Source organism: Aulonocara sp. 'chitande type north' Nkhata Bay, linkage group LG7 (assembly GCF_057382095.1).
Source record: "Aulonocara sp. 'chitande type north' Nkhata Bay isolate Kocher_YH1m ecotype deep benthic linkage group LG7, A_spYH_male_GT1.1, whole genome shotgun sequence".
Classification (NCBI taxonomy): domain Eukaryota; kingdom Metazoa; phylum Chordata; class Actinopteri; order Cichliformes; family Cichlidae; genus Aulonocara; species Aulonocara sp. 'chitande type north' Nkhata Bay.
Genome location: NC_141350.1, coordinates 50,507,749 through 50,525,096, shown reverse-complemented (window position 1 = coordinate 50,525,096; position 17,348 = coordinate 50,507,749). Strand labels below are relative to the sequence as shown.

General features: G+C 42.9%; 2 protein-coding genes across 2 annotated transcripts; both read right to left on the bottom strand.

The window, feature by feature from the left end:
- Positions 1-168: 168 nt before the first annotated feature.
- On the bottom strand, positions 169-4,316 carry LOC147326129 (dnaJ homolog subfamily B member 5). The gene is made up of 4 exons (XM_086301094.1): positions 3,709-4,316; positions 2,870-3,128; positions 1,992-2,524; positions 169-1,080 (listed from the first exon to the last, which is right to left on the bottom strand). Exons 1-4 carry the CDS (start codon positions 4,024-4,026, stop codon positions 847-849), a joined length of 1,344 nt encoding a protein of 447 aa, XP_086157220.1. The 5' UTR covers positions 4,027-4,316; the 3' UTR covers positions 169-846.
- Positions 4,317-11,242: 6,926 nt separating this feature from the next.
- Positions 11,243-12,652, bottom strand: LOC147326128 (urea transporter 1-like). Its single transcript, XM_086297773.1, has 5 exons — positions 12,644-12,652; positions 12,030-12,167; positions 11,703-11,822; positions 11,633-11,665; positions 11,243-11,539 (listed from the first exon to the last, which is right to left on the bottom strand). Exons 1-5 carry the CDS (start codon positions 12,650-12,652, stop codon positions 11,243-11,245), a joined length of 597 nt encoding a protein of 198 aa, XP_086153899.1.
- Between the last annotated feature and the right edge of the window lie 4,696 nt (positions 12,653-17,348).

Below are 17,348 nucleotides of genomic sequence, written 5' to 3'. Positions count from 1 at the left end.
GCTAGATGGCAGAAGATGACTGCTATATCGCTGAGCAACTTCAAATCTGGTCTGAAGTGTGATTTAGTGGACTGCAAATGTCTGAGAGTTCACTTATGTAAGTTTAGGATTTGAAAATAATAAACTTTTATCCAATAGTGAGGCGGAAACAGAAGTCAAATTGTTCTTTTTCTTTATTTTTCATGCTTCCAAACATCTCTATATCAAGTAATAATAACAATAATAATAATACATCGCAGATTATATACAGACATTTCAAATCATTCAATAGAACATTTGACAGATGAATCTCTTTTAGAGACAGTGTTTCAGCATTTTGTACACAAAGTAGATCTTTGTAGACAAGTATGTTTGCTATTGTAATAAATCAATGCAAAAGATCAGTCATATGAACACCATATAACTATAATGATGACAGTAGTAGAAGTAATAATAATAAGAATACTAAAGTTGTGTTATTTCCCTTACATGTTTCTACCATTGAGGTTTAAGGAAGTCTATACAGACTTGAATAGCACACTGATATCCTGCGAAAGGTTTGCAAGTATAACAGTACAGATAACTCATTCAAGAGAAAGGCTATCGAGTCAATGGATGCCCTCAGATACCAAAGACCCCCATTAATCAGCTGTCAACTCACTGCTCGCACAGCACTGCTAAGTTGGTGTGCATCGTGCCGAGCGCCCGCAGAAAGTCATCTCCTCGCAAAAAGTTGCACGTGATCTACAACTTGCTTATGCGCCGCTTGCCGCTTCCAAACACAATAAGAGGTTGTGATTTGGTTGTGATAGCACCTCGGGCAAGGCTGTGTTTGTGAACTGGTAAGAACTGGTAAGAGTCACCCGGCTAGCACTGTGCCAGGCTGTGCTTGATGATCTCTCGGGACTGTGGTGGGATTCTGTCTGGGAAGGCCACCTGGAACTCAACCACCAAGTCGCCTCGCTGGGATGGGCTTTTGAGCAGGGGAAGGCCTTCGCCCCTCAGCCGGCGGACGGCACCGGGTTTGATGACATCGCTGCAAGGCAGAGGCATCATCCGGTTGTCAAGCGTTGGAACGTTTACTGTGCAGCCGCAGAGAGCCTGAAGACAAGAGAAGAAAGAGACAGTTAGCCCTGCAGACCCATGAAGCTCTTAACCTGTTTCACAATTCTTTTTTGAGTGGCCTAATTACGAGTGGAATCCAGTTTCTCTAAAAGTGTCAAGTTGCATAAGAGATAAATGTGGGGTGTCTGTCCTTCTGAAACAATTCTCTGTGTTATTTCCTGCGTTATGCAACAGACCGGTGTTACAGATGTTATAATCGCTGCTCCATTTACTGGCTCAGTGTGGGCGTTAAGTGTTTTAGTGACTGAAGTGAGCCATAGGAAGATGGAGGAGCTCTTTGAAATGTCATTCTCTGTGACTGCTACCCTGCTAATCTGTGTGTGGGCTGGTGGAAGCGAGAGCCAGAGACAGAGTGAGCCAAAAAAAAAAAAAAAGGCGCCTGCCTTATACAAGCAGAGAAGTCTGCAGCCAGCATAGTAGTTGTGAGGGAGGGTGAAGTGCAATTCGTGGGGGCAGTCAGTATTGGGAGCTAAATTTAGCTCCTGCTTGCTCGCTCTCTCTGCAGGGGCTGATGAGGTAAACGGAGGCGTTGGCAGGCTTACTGCTGTTTCTGTGTTTGTGGGGGTCTGTCAGCCCGCTGTAAGCTGAGGGGTTCAGATGCCCATAACAGAACACTCTGTTCTGTTCCTCAGACTGCAATCAAAGATATTGTCCTCCCTCCCTGCATTTGGCAGAGATTGGACCTTCAATCTTATGTATTACTGCTGTTTTTTTCAGGAATCGATTTTCTCTGGCATTTAAGAAAGAACGTTACTCAATGGTTATATAAAGGACAAGAAGTGGTGCATAGATCTTAGCCTTTATCTGAGTAGGTGTAAGTGGTTGTATCTGAGTATAGGCCACTCATATGTTTCATAATGTATCTGATGGTGATGCACCAAACTCACCTCTTTAAGGGTGATCTTGGCCGTGTAGACGAGGTTGGAGCCCTCTCTCTTGTACTGAGGATGCTCCTGGTCCCTGAGAATGAAGGTGATGTCTGCGGGGGCGCTGTTGGGGGTCTCGTCCCCCTCCCTGGGGAAGGTGATCTTGGTTCCCGATTTCCAGCCTTTCTTTACCACCACATTCAACACCTTCTCTTCTGTTCGCAAGGTGCGGCCGTCTGGGTTGAGGCGGCTGCGGGTAATCTTCACATGCTTGGTGCAGCCCTGCATCACCTCCTCCAGGGTCACCAGCAGGTCGTGCACCACCACTTCGCCCTGCAAGCGCCTCGGGCCTTTCCGCAGGCCACCGTCGGGGCCTGCAGACCCGCTCACGTGGCTGAAGGTGAACCGTCTGAAGGGGTTGAAGAGGTCGTCGTCGCCCTCTTCGTTGCCAAAGAAGATGTCGAAGTGGTCAGAGCCATTGAAGAAGGAGGAGAAGGTGGAGTGGGGGTCGCCGTGGAAATTGCTGCGGAAAATGTTGCCTCCGTTTTTAAGGCCTGAAAAGGGGAAAGAAAACAGGTTCAAGTCAAATTGCTGCAGAACGTCTCCTAATTTAATGTTCCCTAAGTTCTCTTCATGCCACCTTTTCTAAAATGTTGTAGAGACCAAGAAAACTCTTCTGTTTCTCCCTCAATAGCTAATCAGCCTCACAGCTGTCACATTTCACATGTTGAGCTTGTTTTATAGGAGTGGGAGTCATCACACATCAATATTTAGCATTTGATGATGACATGAATAGTTAATCTAATCGCCCACGCTACACTAATCACTCAGATGGCAGTTACTAGTGAAGCTATTTAAAATGCTAGCAATCACAATTTCAGATCCTCGCCCTTCCTCACCTTCCTCTCCAAACTGGTCGTATATGCTTCTCTTTTTGGGGTCAGTCAGGATCTCATAGGCCTCTGCGATCTCTTTGAACCTGTCCTCCGCGTCAGCATCGCTGTTCTTGTCTGGGTGGAACTTGAGGGCCATTTTCCTGTAGGCTTTCTTGATTTCATCTTCATTGGATTCAGGGGAGACGCCCAGGACTTTGTAGAAGTCTTTGCCTGCGGGTTTGATGGGCAGACAGGGCACGTCCTGCTCTGACCTGGTGCTTTCCTGCGAAAACACACAAAAATGTCACATTAAAAACCTGTCTTCACCTTTTAAACATCAGCTTGCGCCAACCTTGTATCCCAAGTGTTGCCAAGCAGTGGCGAATAAGCATGCAAATTCAAACCTCTATCACCTAGAATGTTAAACAGAGTAGCTGATGCTCAAGATATCTTCCAAAAAACTGCTGCAGAATATCTATTAATATGCAGAAAATCCCCCCACCTCTAACAGAGTCTCAGTGGGAAAACACCCTTATCTCCGTGCTGCTGCATGTGCGGTCACATATCCATGAATTTCATAGGCTCATGCACAGCACAACGTGATGGGGGAAAGTCATATAAGAGGCAAAAGACTCTTCCCCACCTCAGCGACTGAGATACTCTGCAGCGATTGGCTGAAAGCGAGCCGGCAATTCTTACATATGAATGAATCCGGTACAACAGTAATGTGCCAGTTCTATACACACTGTTTAATTATACGGTGTCGTTCATACGAACTGTCAGCACCGTGCAGCTTTACACACTTCATACATGCTAAAGACAAACAGCCCCAGAAACTTCCCCGCGAAAAATGCGAAACTTACCGCTGAAGACGAGGAGCCGGAGCTGTCCCCCCTGTGCATAACTCGCACTTTGCACTTGACATTGCCATTTTTGTGCTTCATACCGAACTGGGTCCAGATGAGAACCATGATGGGAAACTTAGCTGTGGTGCTACGTGTGTCGCTGTCCTCGGGGCTGGTGCTGAAATCGCTCCGCTCGCTTGCTCCGCTCGCTTTCCGTGCTGTCTGAGCTCTCCTCGGCTCTCCGTTAAATACCAGAGCGGCGGCTCCCCCCTCCTTTCCCACTAGCCGCTCCATCCGCCCACGCGGTGTGACTGAGCTTTCCCCGGACCCGCCCATTTCCTCACGCGCGGCAGGGGATGCCGGTGTCCTCAGCGCTCTCGGTGAAGAGCTATTGGCGCTCGGGCGATGATCACGCGGATGTTGCAGCTTCCCTTTTCCATCTTGAGACTTGTTTCCGGAGTTCTTTAAGGCAGATTTGAGCAGTCACGACTTGGTACACCGAGTCCTCTTTTTTTCTCCTTCCACAGACAGAACAGGCACAGTTATGAAAAAGAACTCATAAGTGCTGTCTGCCCAGACAAACTCCAGACAGAACATACCCTGCTGGGTGATGGAGCCCCTGTCCTCGAGTGCCATTTTTGCATTTAAGCTCACGCCTTGTCGTTCTTTTTACAGATTAAAAACATGTTTTCAGTGGATGGGAGGAACAAAAATGACTAAATCGTCTTTATGTTGGTGGGTATGCAGAATCATTTAGGAATAGCCATTTCTGAAGTACATATTAATAATGCCATAATACCCATATTAGGCAAGATGCCCTCAGGTAAAAGGGCGTGTCCTTCACACCTAGTTTGATTCAGATCGATTCAAAATAATTATATGTATACATCATATTTATATATCATTGCTTTTAAATTCACATTATGAGCCATCACAGTGCACCTTATACTGTAAGGCAATGCTCATTCAGTTGCAGGGGGAATGTATTCCAGTTAAAATGTATTGTGACTATTTTGTTATGTAGATAATAGTACATGATTCTCTATCTACGACTGTCAAATCTAGATGAGGATAATAAGGATGTGGTCCCAGCTATTGAAAGGAAACGAATATGGCACCACCTCAAGGAGCGCCTTGTTATGAACAGTTTTCAGACACATGATGTCTGTCATAAATTCCACTTTTACTCTTTGGACTTTGTTGAGACTATCAGGCTTCCTCTCACTGTCCAAAGACATGCAGCTTGAGGGGGTAGGTTAACTGGTACTTCTACATTGGCCATAGCAGTGAATGTGAGTGCGAATGCTTGTTGTCTCTCGGTGTTAGCCCTGCAAGAAATTGATTACATGTCCATGGTGTACCCTGCCTTCCACCCTATGGCAGCTGGGATAGGGTTAGATAAGAGGAAGAGGAGGGATACATAGATGGGTATAGTGTGTGTATATGTAGGGATCAGTGATGCATCATCTGAACAACTGTAGTTGGTTGGAGATGATGGTTCACACAGAGTTTGGTATTTTAGTCTTTTATCCTTTCAAGAGAAATGTGAGGGCTTGTGAGATGAATAAGAAAATAAGAAGGAGTGACAAAACCATTGTTTAACATGACAGGGGTACTAACTAGACTGCTGCTTTACACGGTAGTTTTAATCAGACGTCTGTTATGTTATGTAATTCAAATCTTTCATCAGACAGTTAATAAAAACTGTTATAATACAGTCGGGCGGCAGGAAAAAGGTAGTATAAATTCTAAGTGTCTAAAACCTGACTTAGCTATCAAGCTAATGTAGTATAACAGCAGAGGACGGAATGCAAAATTATCATTTTTGGGGGCAGTATCACAGTGAGTTGGAGTTATTGAGTTGGATTGCACTCTGTCACATCCCAAACTCCTCATATTTTATATATTGACCATAATTCAAAAGAAAACCACATTTAGATGTTCACGTGACCAAGAGCCAAAGCTGATTTTCTGTACTGTAAAGAGCTGCTAATGGAGATTGATTAAAAGGTCAGAATAGTATCCAAATCCTTCTATAAGTAAGTCTTGTCAGCAGATAGCCATCTTCATAACACCACCAAGCACTTATCTAAGCAGTGATTGTGATTATCTAAGATAACTCAAATTAAAATAAGGTTTTGAAATCCTTTTCTCCCCCTTGGAATTTACTTTAACCATCATGTTTGCTGTTGCTGGATTTTCCCATTGATTTCAATTTGTCCTCCTTTCAATGCCATTCCCCCTCTTGTGATGTTTTTAGTAGCCTTTACTGAACGGATAAGATCGTACAGTAGGTGCAGTTGTGTATAATTCTGTCGTCAATAAATGCAAACCTATGCAAGTAAAGCACTGGGCAGCTAGCAGCAAACAGCTGTAGAAGAAAAAGACAGCTTAGTGTTATGTAACTGAACGTGTTAAAAAAGAAAAAACCCTTGTAAGTGTTCAAATATCTTGTGAAAATTTGAGATATTACCTGAACCTGGCTGGCTGTTGGTGTTACATAAATTTTCAACACATCGCTGTCACTTAAATGTGTTGCCACTTGCTTCAAATAAGCCAACAATCGTCTCTGAAAGCCTGCAGAGTCTAAAGGGCTGCTAGCCCGCGGCGCACACTCCATTCTGGTGAAATGTGTCGACAGGCTGGTTCTCAAGTACATCAAAGACTCCATCTCAAGCCAGCCTGGACCCTCACCAGTTTGCATTCACAGCCAAAAAAAACTAAAGCAAAAAATCGCCAAAACTATAAAAACACAAAGCGTGCCATCTCCACAGCAGCCCCCCTCCACATCCCCCATTCAGTCTTCACACACAGTGAAAACAACACTTACCCCCCCCCCCCCGAGAAACCGTCCAACTTGGCAGTCTGGGCTCATGTTACACACTCGAGACAGTTTGGATTGACAGTCACGAATCCTCAGTTTTTGTCTTGCATTTTTACAGCATGTTATCTGAGTTAGTCTGAGTGAAGGATGTGGCTTTCTAATAAGCATGTAAATGGAACATAGCATAAGACGAGGATTTAGTAACTGCCAACAAACAGACAAACGGGTCATGTTCTCATATTTGAACTTATTCCTAGTGTCAGAGAATAGTAATAATAGTAGGCTGTGATGAATATGTGTTACATCGTGGCAAAACGTGGATACTAAACTAAACAATGGTGCTGGGATGATCCAGAATCAGAGGTAGCCAAATCTGCTGCTTTTGAAAAATGTCATTATGGCTGACACACTGGCATTTTCTCTGTGTATCTGTGCCACTGAGCACCTAGAAGTAAATTTTTGGTTGTAATGACTACATTAAGCATAAATCTGTGGTAGGAAGTGACTGCCCCTCTTCTACTGGTCCTGGATGAATGATTCACATGATGACATGTGCTGATTACTACACAAAGGCCACTCTTTTGATGAAATTCAGAAAGTCATCTGTTTTTAGTTTTTTTTTTTTTACTCCCATTGAAGAAAAAACAAATTAGCGTTTCTATTTTGGGATCGTACTACACATACTATGAGATTACGACACACACAGCAGACTGCACTCATGGATATGGAGTCGGTGTCACAGAGAGCGTACATACATGGCAGTGCTTCCTCCTCCGTGATGCTTCAGGCATCCAATGGAGGATGGAATTTCCTCAGGATTCTCCCTTCGTCTCACAGGAAGCAGCAGACAAATTTGGTTCGAACATGTTGAGCCAGGAGCGTCATGCAACAGATAGCAGCTCATCCATACTATTCACAGACTGAGCAGGAGAGAGTGAATCAGAACAGCCAGCATTCATAACTCCTGCCCACGGGAACAGTCAGTGTGTTTGGTCCTGTTTGTCGCACATTCACACTCTGTGTCTCTCTCACAGAGACACATTCAAAGGTGCCTGTCAGTCTCGGAGAAAATAATGCTAATTAAAGAACCAAGCAGCAGTAACACTGTTACTGTTAGGTGGTGAGAAGGCGGACAGCTTACACGGAGCCTGGTGTTCTTTGTGGTGTTGTTCGCGTGTTTTGTAGTAGCTGTACTGAGTGTTCACTCTCGTCTTCCTTTGTCCAGGCTGCTGTTTTTCTCCCCCCCCTGCAGTAGTACATACTGTACTACTTTTTATTGTTTGGAATCAAATACATGAAGTTAACTTTAAATTATATATAACATGTCTGAGTAGACTAAAGCAGTGGTTAAACTACCTATTTCATACTATCAATTACTATTACTTCATGAGCTTCCATAAGCTCACTGCAAACCTCATTAGGTACACCACTTTAATTCTTTGAGGCACAGATTCAACAATATGCCAGAAACACTCTTCAACATTATACCATTACACATTTTCTGCAGATTTGTCGATGATGCAAATGTTCCAAAATTCTCCAAACGTGCTCTGTTAGATTGAGATCTGGTGATGGTGGAGGCAATTTGAATACAGTGAACTCATTATGTTCAAGAATCCAGTTTATGACTAGGTGTGTTATTCTGTCAGAAGCATCCATCAGAAGATGTGTGTACTGTGCTGAGGTTATAAAGGGATGGACATGATCAGCAACAATACTCATGCAGGCTGTGAAGTTTGAAAAATTGTCATCTGTTGCCCACAGTGAGTCAGGAAAATGTCCCTGTTATGCTCCCTCTTTCCAAGGAAGGATCAGTACTACAGCAAGGTCTGCAGGCCCAAACACAATAGTTTATTTTTTTCTATAGCGGTAAAAAATGTCAGGGTGAGCACATCCAGAAAAACCAACAAAACATTAGGTAAAGGGAACACAACTAACGTAACCTAAACAAGAGAAAATGTATTAAAAGAAAAAGACTTCCCACCCCTGCATCTACCAGGTGCATAAAAAGATCAAGCTGTTCTAGACACAGAACTCTCGGTCACACAACACTATGCAATTATACACACAGCCCAGCCTTGTTGGAAACAGGAAGTAGGCAGTGCCCAGCCAGTGCTGACAGGTACCAATTTATAGCGAGTACCATTCAGTCTCCAACCAATGGTCAGCTGTCGCCTGGAGCTTACATAATCAAAACACAACAGAAACAATGAACAACGCCACCCCCAGGTGTGGAGGAGCGGACAGAGTACGCACAATGATGACTTGGGTCATAACAATCCTCCACACAACTACATTGCCGTCACCTGAACCACAAGCGCTTATTTAACATGTTGTTGCCTTCCTATCGATCCTAGCCGCTTCTCGCTCTACCAGCTGTCTATTATGCTGTCAGTCTGAAGCAGTCTTGCCCACCCTTCTCTGATTTCTGGCATCAAGGAGACATCTTCACCCAGAGAACTGATGCATGATATGTTTTCTTTTTTTTTTGGCCATTCTTTGTTAGGGAAAAATCACAAGAGATTAGCAATTTCTAAAATGTTCAGACTAGCCCAAATCCATGTGATTTGCCTGATTAGACACTAATGAGCAAAGGAACAGGAGGGTTGTGGGTGTAAATCACTACTACTTAAGAAACCATCTTTATGGCAGACACACTCTGTCCTCCAAAAGCATAATACCAGCCGACTCATAATGATGCTTTCAGTTCAAAACAAGGTGATGAAGCAAAAGCAGACACTGAACCCACTGAGCTCTGAGCCGACACCCCCCCCCCCCCCGTTTTGTGTGCTCAGCCTCCTGTTGTGTCCTTTCTATTCATTCAATTGACTTGTACTTAAAGTCTATGTTATTAGAGCCCTGCCCACGTAAGAGTGATATTCTAGTTGTACATCTTGATGTATTTAACAGCTGTGGCTTACATACTGTTGCATCTTCTCCATGGAGTGCGAGATTTTTTTACCTTTAACTGCATTTTCTGCAGTTTTATTTTCAAAGTTGTACAGCTTTTCCTGTATATAAAGAATGCAAGCTTATTTAGAGAGAGGCTAATAATTATATAACGAGGCCGTGCAGATCAAGAAACTGCAACACTGCTCAATAAAACACCCTTAAAAGAGCAGGAAAAATGCAGCATATTTAACTGATACCATCAGTATTTGTACCAAACAAGTACAAGTGGATAATGTAACTACAGTTATGGAAGACTTTGGCCTACATTTCTGTACCAGACATGCTATTCTTATCTGACAGCATAGTAGACAGCTGGTAGAGAGAGATGTGGCCAAATACTTTTTATTTTCACTCATTTCTTTCTTTCTTTCTTTTTTCACAGCACTCATACAGGCGACTGTTTGCTAATGCTTCAGCCCTGTCTCATTTTTGTGGGAGTATTGGGTGATGCCTGCAGGGGATGCAGAAAGGTGAATCATACTGCTGAGAGCACACGGGAGGAAGCGACGCCAACCTCATCTCACATCATGACACCGCCGCCCTGTCCTTCAAATGTCACCGGATGAATCGACATTGCTTGAAAAGGCCACCGAAAAAAATCTATTGTCTGAGGTCTGGTGTACTTACAGGCCGCTGGGGAAAGTTTCCTTATGTAACGTAATGCACCAAGAGTTTAAGCAGAGATCTTTTTGAGTATTGTGTTCAAATGAGGGCAGAATTAGGGAATGCATATCAGATATTAAGTTTAAAAAAAGACAGTCATAACAAGCCATATTTTATCACCAGGCAAAGTAATGAGACATTCTCATTTGCGACTCTGTCGCCTTCTCCCGTCTCGCACCTACCCCCCGACTGCAGCTCCCACACATGTCTGGGTGTGTGACTGGCTCGTATGTGTCGTTCTGGCTAGACTATAGCCATCCGCCTTCAAGTGCAGCAGATAGAGACAGACAGATGGCAATAAGGACACAGAAAGATACAGGCAGAAATGCACACAAAGATACAGGCCGTGACCCAGATAGAAAAATCATTTTGGTGGAGGACAGAAAGCTAGATGAGGACAGATGATGTCTGAACAGAGATGAGCAAAAAGAGAGAAAAGGGCAGAAAGGGAAGAAGTAAGAAAGCGGGTTATAAAATTTATCAGAGAGATGGGGAGGAAATGATAAGAGAAAACATTAAGACAGATTGCGGAGTACAGAAGGCGGAGATGGATTATGTCTGGCAGTGAGGGAGGTGTTTTTAATTTTGTTTCTCTGCTGGGGGGGGTTATGAAATCTCCCCTGCAGCTCATTTTTTGCACAGCTGAAAACACTTCTGCATTTTCCCTACATATCCTCTACCAACAGCCACTACTGTGCTGTCGAGGAAAGACTGCCCAGCCCCCCCTAATTTTTTTGCTCTGCAGTCATAACTAATCAGCACGACAAATGTTGTGGTTTGCAAAGTGAAGCTTAATAAAATATGCTACAGCTAAAACACACACACACACACACACACACACACACACACACACACACACACACACACACACACACACACACACACACACACGTGCTCAGCCTGTTCTCTCAGTATGATTAGATTTACATCCACTGTTGTTACACCCTTTTATTGGAATGTACTGCCCTCTTCAGGGCAGAATAAATACTGAAGAAGAAAATATTTGCTGTTTAGAAATTCATCATTTGTCACCATGCACAATGCCAAATTATATAACAAATTTAGTTATGTAAAGGGGGGGCGGCGGTGGGGGGGGGGGCGCCAGCCATTCCATCACCGTTCCATTCCTACAATATAAATGCTCACAAAGGTAAATGTTAAGGACAAATTCTTCTTCTCTGCAGCCAGATAGACACTTGGTCCTTCCCTCTCCTTCAGCGGGGCCTCCTCTTGGCCGCTCTTCTGCTGACTGTGCTGAGCTTTCTTTAATTGTCTCTGGTAGCAGAGATTTACCTCGGGGTAGGAGACCACAGACAGAGGCAGTCTGCAGATTGCTGGAATCTCAGAGGAAATGAGGAGAGAGATGAGAGTCGACAGGCAGAAAGGCCACGTGCAGGCCGGTAATGCAAGCTGAAAGGGGATGCCATAGGAGAGGAGAGCGTGACACATGATGAGCACGTGGAAATGATGTTTGCAGACTTGGGAGGAAAGTTTCTGAGCTACTGCAGACATCAGATTTGAGGTTGCTGCAATCATCTGTGTGTATGTGTGCAGAAAAGTTTATGAGTTTCACCAAACAGCAGAACCAGAGGAAGACACCCCCAATGGCACTGGAGGATAGTGCACTATTACATCCCCACAGCCTTGTGTAAATATCCCTTTGAGGAGCAGGCCAGAGCAAGCCATCCACCACACATCAGTGAAAAACACTTTAATCCCCCCATTTGTGTGAAGTATTACACAAATAACAAGCAACTGCATGAATCTGAAAACTGAACGTGTGCATTATTTAAGAAAACATTCCACTGTGCCATTTAAAGAAGCCAGAGGTCATTCTTGAGGCTCAGACATTATGCATATTTCTATGCAAATTGTTTTGAGACTTTCAGCAGCAAACATGCCAGCAGCAGAGCCCAAACGTGGCATGAAAACAAATAGCTGGTAAGCAGAGCAGCAGGGACAGAAGGATGAGACCTCCTGTCCAAGGACTGTCACAGCCGTACACCTGGCCAGCACCAACTGGCACTGACAAGAATAGCTGCAAAATGACAGCCTCCGTTTATTTACATTTTAAACAGTTAGCACTGTTTTTTTAATGGCGCTGATAGAAAAATGTAAAAAAAAAACACAAAAAAAACACCATTTAGATATTCATAGCTAGTGGACCAGAAACATGAGGTTTTTTGCATATCTTATGCACTCTGTAAGATTATCTGTGTGAGTAGCTCATGTAGCTGCAATGTGCAGCCACATCCACAAAATTAGATGGAAGGATCTCATTTGTTAGCAACTGAGGGCAAAGCACTGACAACTACTGGGCAGGAAATGAATTAAGAGGAAACTTGGAATCGCTACAGGGTGACATTATATTTGTTATTATTTATGGGGCAAATGTCCAATCAAAGAGAGCCAGATGAGCAGATTCCCTGCTGGATATTGCGCTTTCACAGCTTTTGAAAAGAACAAACAGAAAGGCAACAGCGTGGTAGTTCTATGCAAAAGTCAGGCGCTCACCAAACACATCAGAGACCATTATTTTTAACCATCCAATTGACAAGCTGAAAAATTCAGCCAGCAGGAGCTTTCATTTGCACTGGAAAATTGATGGGCAAAGCTGCTCTAAAATTAAAAAACATGTTGTCCAAAACCTCTAAATCACTCTATTACGACTTTAGAAAAACAGTAAGGCTCGAGTACTTTGATATTTTTCAGTCTGCAGTAAATTGAGATTAAGGACTGAGACTTACTAATCATCATGTTATTGCTGCCACTGTAGAGTTATGGCTGTGTCCTGAAAACACTCCCTTTACAATGCAACATACTGTCATTTATTGCCCCAATTAAAGTTTTTTTAAATGGTAAAATGTAAAGTCATGTTCACTCGCTCATCAGTATGTGTCTCAGTGTCACAGCGTAAGCTAAAGGTAGTGTTCGTGGCTTCCACACCTCTTTCTGCTAGCAATCGTATAATCCAAAGAGCCACATTTACAGCTGACAGTGAAACTAAATGATGCAGCACACTGCCGAACGCTGCTGTACTTAGCTGAAAATAACAACCATGTAATTGACCCCTTTTTCCCTTGAGGGTTTTTTGAGGGTGCTTTATGGTAGATGCATTTAAACCATCGTAATTTAGACACTCAGAAAAAAAAAGGACAAACATATTGCACCGGAGTATATCAGCTGCTCACAGTGCAGCTTATTATACTGGTCTTTAACATTTGACAAGGTGCCTTTCCCATTTACAGGATGCAGCAAATTAATTTCTGGAGGAGAACACTTACTGCAACATGGACATAAAAACATTTGACATGAAAAGCCACCAGTGCCAGTGTCTTTAGGCAGAGAACATGGCCATCACTATGTTCCGTTGTAGGCATATAATCCCACTGACGTGGTCTCCCTGAGCTGAATGTGACAAATATAGCCAAAATTAGTGAGATGCAGCTAAATGAGAAACTGTGTAAAGTACACATGTAAAAGTCAACAGAAGTGTAGGCCCAGGGAATATAAGGGGAAAAGACAGTGATAATGACTTTGTGTTTGGAGGAAAAGGTGTTTTTTCTCTCCCTATTTTCACGATGAACTCAAAGAAGGTTTATTACAGATAAGTAGAAGCCATTGGGTCTCTTTAGTCCCAGCAAAGAAGCCAGACCCAGTGGGAACTAGAACACCTAGAAGACCATTCAGAGCGCTCCAGTGTTCTGTAGGATGAGGTTAACCACAGTTAGGAGCCAACTGAGAGGGCTGATGAGAAATGTGTCTTGGGCTACCCTTTAAATGATGCGGTCTAGCACCTGGATTATTATAGCCCATCTAGTGATAGATGATAAACTGTGATAAACTGACTTCAGTTTTATTAGTAGTACTATGAGTCACCATCAGTCATAATTATTCCCACTCAAAATTAACTCCTTGCTGAAATCTATTGCATATCCATACTTCTATTAGTATAACATTACATGTTCCCTGTAAAAAGCCCAATAGGATGGAAGCAAAAGGAACCAGCTGGACTTTCTTCCTTTGAAGGTTTTTGGGGGTGTTTTTTGCTGTTTTTGTTGTAGTGCGTGCTTGTTCATGCAGATCATTAACTGGATTATGTACACACTACAGGTTATAGCAGCTACAGGTTGAATTGTATAAGAGTTTGTAGAGACATTGTCAAAAGAAGATAAAGCCTGGAGTTCAACCAAGTTTTGGTTATATAGCGCCAGTTGACGACAAAGGTTGTCTTTGTATTGAAAGGTAATTACCCTGCAGTATTAGAGAGAAAGCCTCAATGCCCCGCTTCGTGACTGTGGGAAGGAAGAACTCCCTATTAAACAGGAAGAGACCTCTGACAGTGTTTCCCTGACCTTTCCTCTATGACCACCGCATTCTGTCCATCCATCTTCATCCAGCGCAGGCAGAGTGCACCCTGGACAGGTCACCAATCTATTGCAGGGCTAATACTGAATAGAAGTGCCAGTTAACCTAACCAATGCATGCTTTTGGATTGTGGGAGTGAGCCAGGAGTCCCTGGAGTGAATCCATACAACCACCCCACACAGAAAGACCCTTGCTGGCCAGTGGTTTTGACCATCATCAACATTGCTAACCATCATACCGCTGTGCTGCTTGGACCACAATGAGGTTGAGCATCTTTAAATGAGTTTTTCCTGATGACAACATCTGTCTAGAAGTAAACATAAGATGCAGGAACTGCCAAAAACCACAGTTTGAAATATTACAGCAGAAATAATAGCTCTTTACAAACAACAACATTTCTTTCTATAGTTGTTTTAGCCCTTTGTGACAACTACACAGGGGATTTTCTTCAAACTCACCCACTAAACTTTAATAATGCTTTCACCATAAAGTGCAAGGCCACTTTTACAGATAAGTGGCCACTAGCTGTCTGCACTGCATCACCTCCTTTCAAGTCAGCAAACTTGAATGAGTAAAAATGCTCTAAAAAGATTTTTACACATTTTGTGATGCAATTATCAGACAAATTTTTGCCTGTGGGATCCACCCATACAGTATGGATGCTCTTTGTTATATACGCAGTATACATACATACATGCAGAACATTCAAAGCTTGAAAGCAGGGCTTCACTTCAACATCATAGTGCCTACATTAATCTTTTATTTAACATTCATAGCCATTGCTCAATATATTCTTTAACCTCGACAGGGTTACTAACTGAGCAGCACCTCAATCTTTGAGATTATGATAACATCAGACCATATTCTGTGGTTTTAATGGCAAGTTTGCAGAATTTTATCATGAAAGAACTTTAAGGTGAGCTGACAGCAGTTCTCCAGAGAGGGGAGCTCCGCTGCTATAAGCAACTGCCTCAGTATTGATATTCAGAGCTCGTACCTTTGGTGAATACCTCCAGATCTACGCTCTACAGAGGATAAGCGATCAGACGTCGGTGATCCCCTCATCAGGGAGAATTACTCTTATATTCAACGAAACACAGCGTCTACATCTCATATGGACGATAACGATTTGTGGCCAATGTCTTCCAACATCTTCAGTGATCCCCAGAGTTTTAATGTTCAGCTGATGGTGACATCTCAAGGTGACAGCAACACTAGTTCAAAGCACGGCTGTGCAGCCTCACAGAGCTGCCAGCACGGTTAAAGACTCTTGGTTTGTTACCAGCATCAGCTTCTTGTTTGTTGTGTTACAAAATTAAGTTACAAAGAACCCCCCCTCTGTCGGTATGTTCATTAAATAGTTGTTGTGTGGCACAGCACAGACATTGATGTTATCAGGTTTTGTCATCCACTCTCTGCTTCATCACAAATTACAGACAAGTCAACATCTCCCCGTGCACCATATAAATCAGTGAATGATTCTCTCATGCCCCCTGAGGTGGAGACAACTGCAGCAGAGACGTGCGAGCTGAAATCGAAACCTGGCTGCCACTTTGCCATGGAGTTTCCTCTCCCCCACCTGCCTTATTTATTCATTTTGAAGGAGTGATCAAAGCCGATTTTCCAAAGAGCTTCCCACTGTTCTATCGTCAACATCTTCGGTCACAATTCTCAGCAATGAAAGCCCGGGTGTCTTTATGCTGTGCAGCTTGTACTGAACCCCTTGATCTCTTCAGCTCTGCTGGTAACGTCTTTTCCTCCCTGCTACAATAGCAATTTTCAAACAGGCAACAAATATGGAAACTACTCAACACGATTCCACAGTAAGTTTTCAAACTGCAAACCAAAAAGCCAGGCGATCAGAAGGAAACTGATCAATAACTTTTCTCTGTAACAGCCATCAAACAAAGAATGTGTCTGTAGGTATTTCAGACAACAAGGCTATTATCTTCAAAAACACTGTGCTGATTTTTCATTATTACTTTGTGTTGTTTTCACTGTTTGAGTTTACACACACACACACACACACACACACACACACACACACACACACACACACACACACACACACACACACACACGCACACACAGTTTTGCAGATTGCTGCTGCGTCTTAAAAGCGGTGGTCCCGATTGCTGCTCTTGAACACCATTTGCAGCATTTTAAATTCCTGTCACGATGAAAAGTGTGGCACCGTATCTGAATTTGCATATTTTTTTCCAAATCCAATTTATAAAAGCTTATCCAAATTCTGGTCTCAGCTCACCATAAAACAGCTCTACCTCCATGTGAATGCAAAGTTCCCACTGGTGAGATTCAGAAGCATCGTGTGGTCTGCCTGATTCTTTAATTAACAAATGTTCCATCAGAGGGATCTGCAGTGGCATTTTAGGACCCTTTGATCAAAACAAAACAGCACTTTCAGCGTAAATGTTGGGCAATTCATTTTTCCTAAGGGGTCACATGAGGTCATGGAGTCAATAAGCTAATAAAGAGATACCATAGAAGTGAATTAAGCTTATTGATGTGGGGCTTTCATAACAGTCCCAGTTTGACATGTAGCCCCTTGGGATAATTAATTGCCCATCCTTGAAAAGTAATGAATGCACGCATGCATGATTTTTAAAAAATATATAATGTTAAAAATTCTGTATGATTCTTGAACCTGGTCAAACAATCCAGACTAGTACAACTTATAAAATAACAAAACCAAATAACAGCAAAATGTCCTTTATGTGTATACAACATATCTTTATCTCAAAGTAATTAGTGGGCTACATAGAAAATACTTCTACACATTATAATGAAAATTTATTTTGGCCAGGTTCATGACTAAATATATATATATATA

What these genes read in the sequence shown, in the direction of transcription:
- LOC147326129 (XM_086301094.1), bottom strand. Translation starts at nt 4,026, where the DNA reads ATGGGCGGGTCCGGGGAAAGCTCAGTCACACCGCGTGGGCGGATGGAG. An exon ending in CCGGCTCCTCGTCTTCAGCG is followed by an intron (nt 3,129 to 3,708) that starts GTAAGTTTCGCA and finishes GTGTTTTCGCAG; the next exon opens with GAAAGCACCAGGTCAGAGCA. An exon ending in CCAAGATCACCCTTAAAGAG is followed by an intron (nt 1,081 to 1,991) that starts GTGAGTTTGGTG and finishes TCTTGTCTTCAG; the next exon opens with GCTCTCTGCGGCTGCACAGT.
- LOC147326128 (XM_086297773.1), bottom strand. An exon ending in CGTTTGGGCTCTGCTGCTGG is followed by an intron (nt 11,823 to 12,029) that starts CATGTTTGCTGC and finishes TTTCACTGATGT; the next exon opens with GTGGTGGATGGCTTGCTCTG. An exon ending in TCCTCTGGTTCTGCTGTTTG is followed by an intron (nt 11,666 to 11,702) that starts GTGAAACTCATA and finishes ACATACACACAG; the next exon opens with ATGATTGCAGCAACCTCAAA.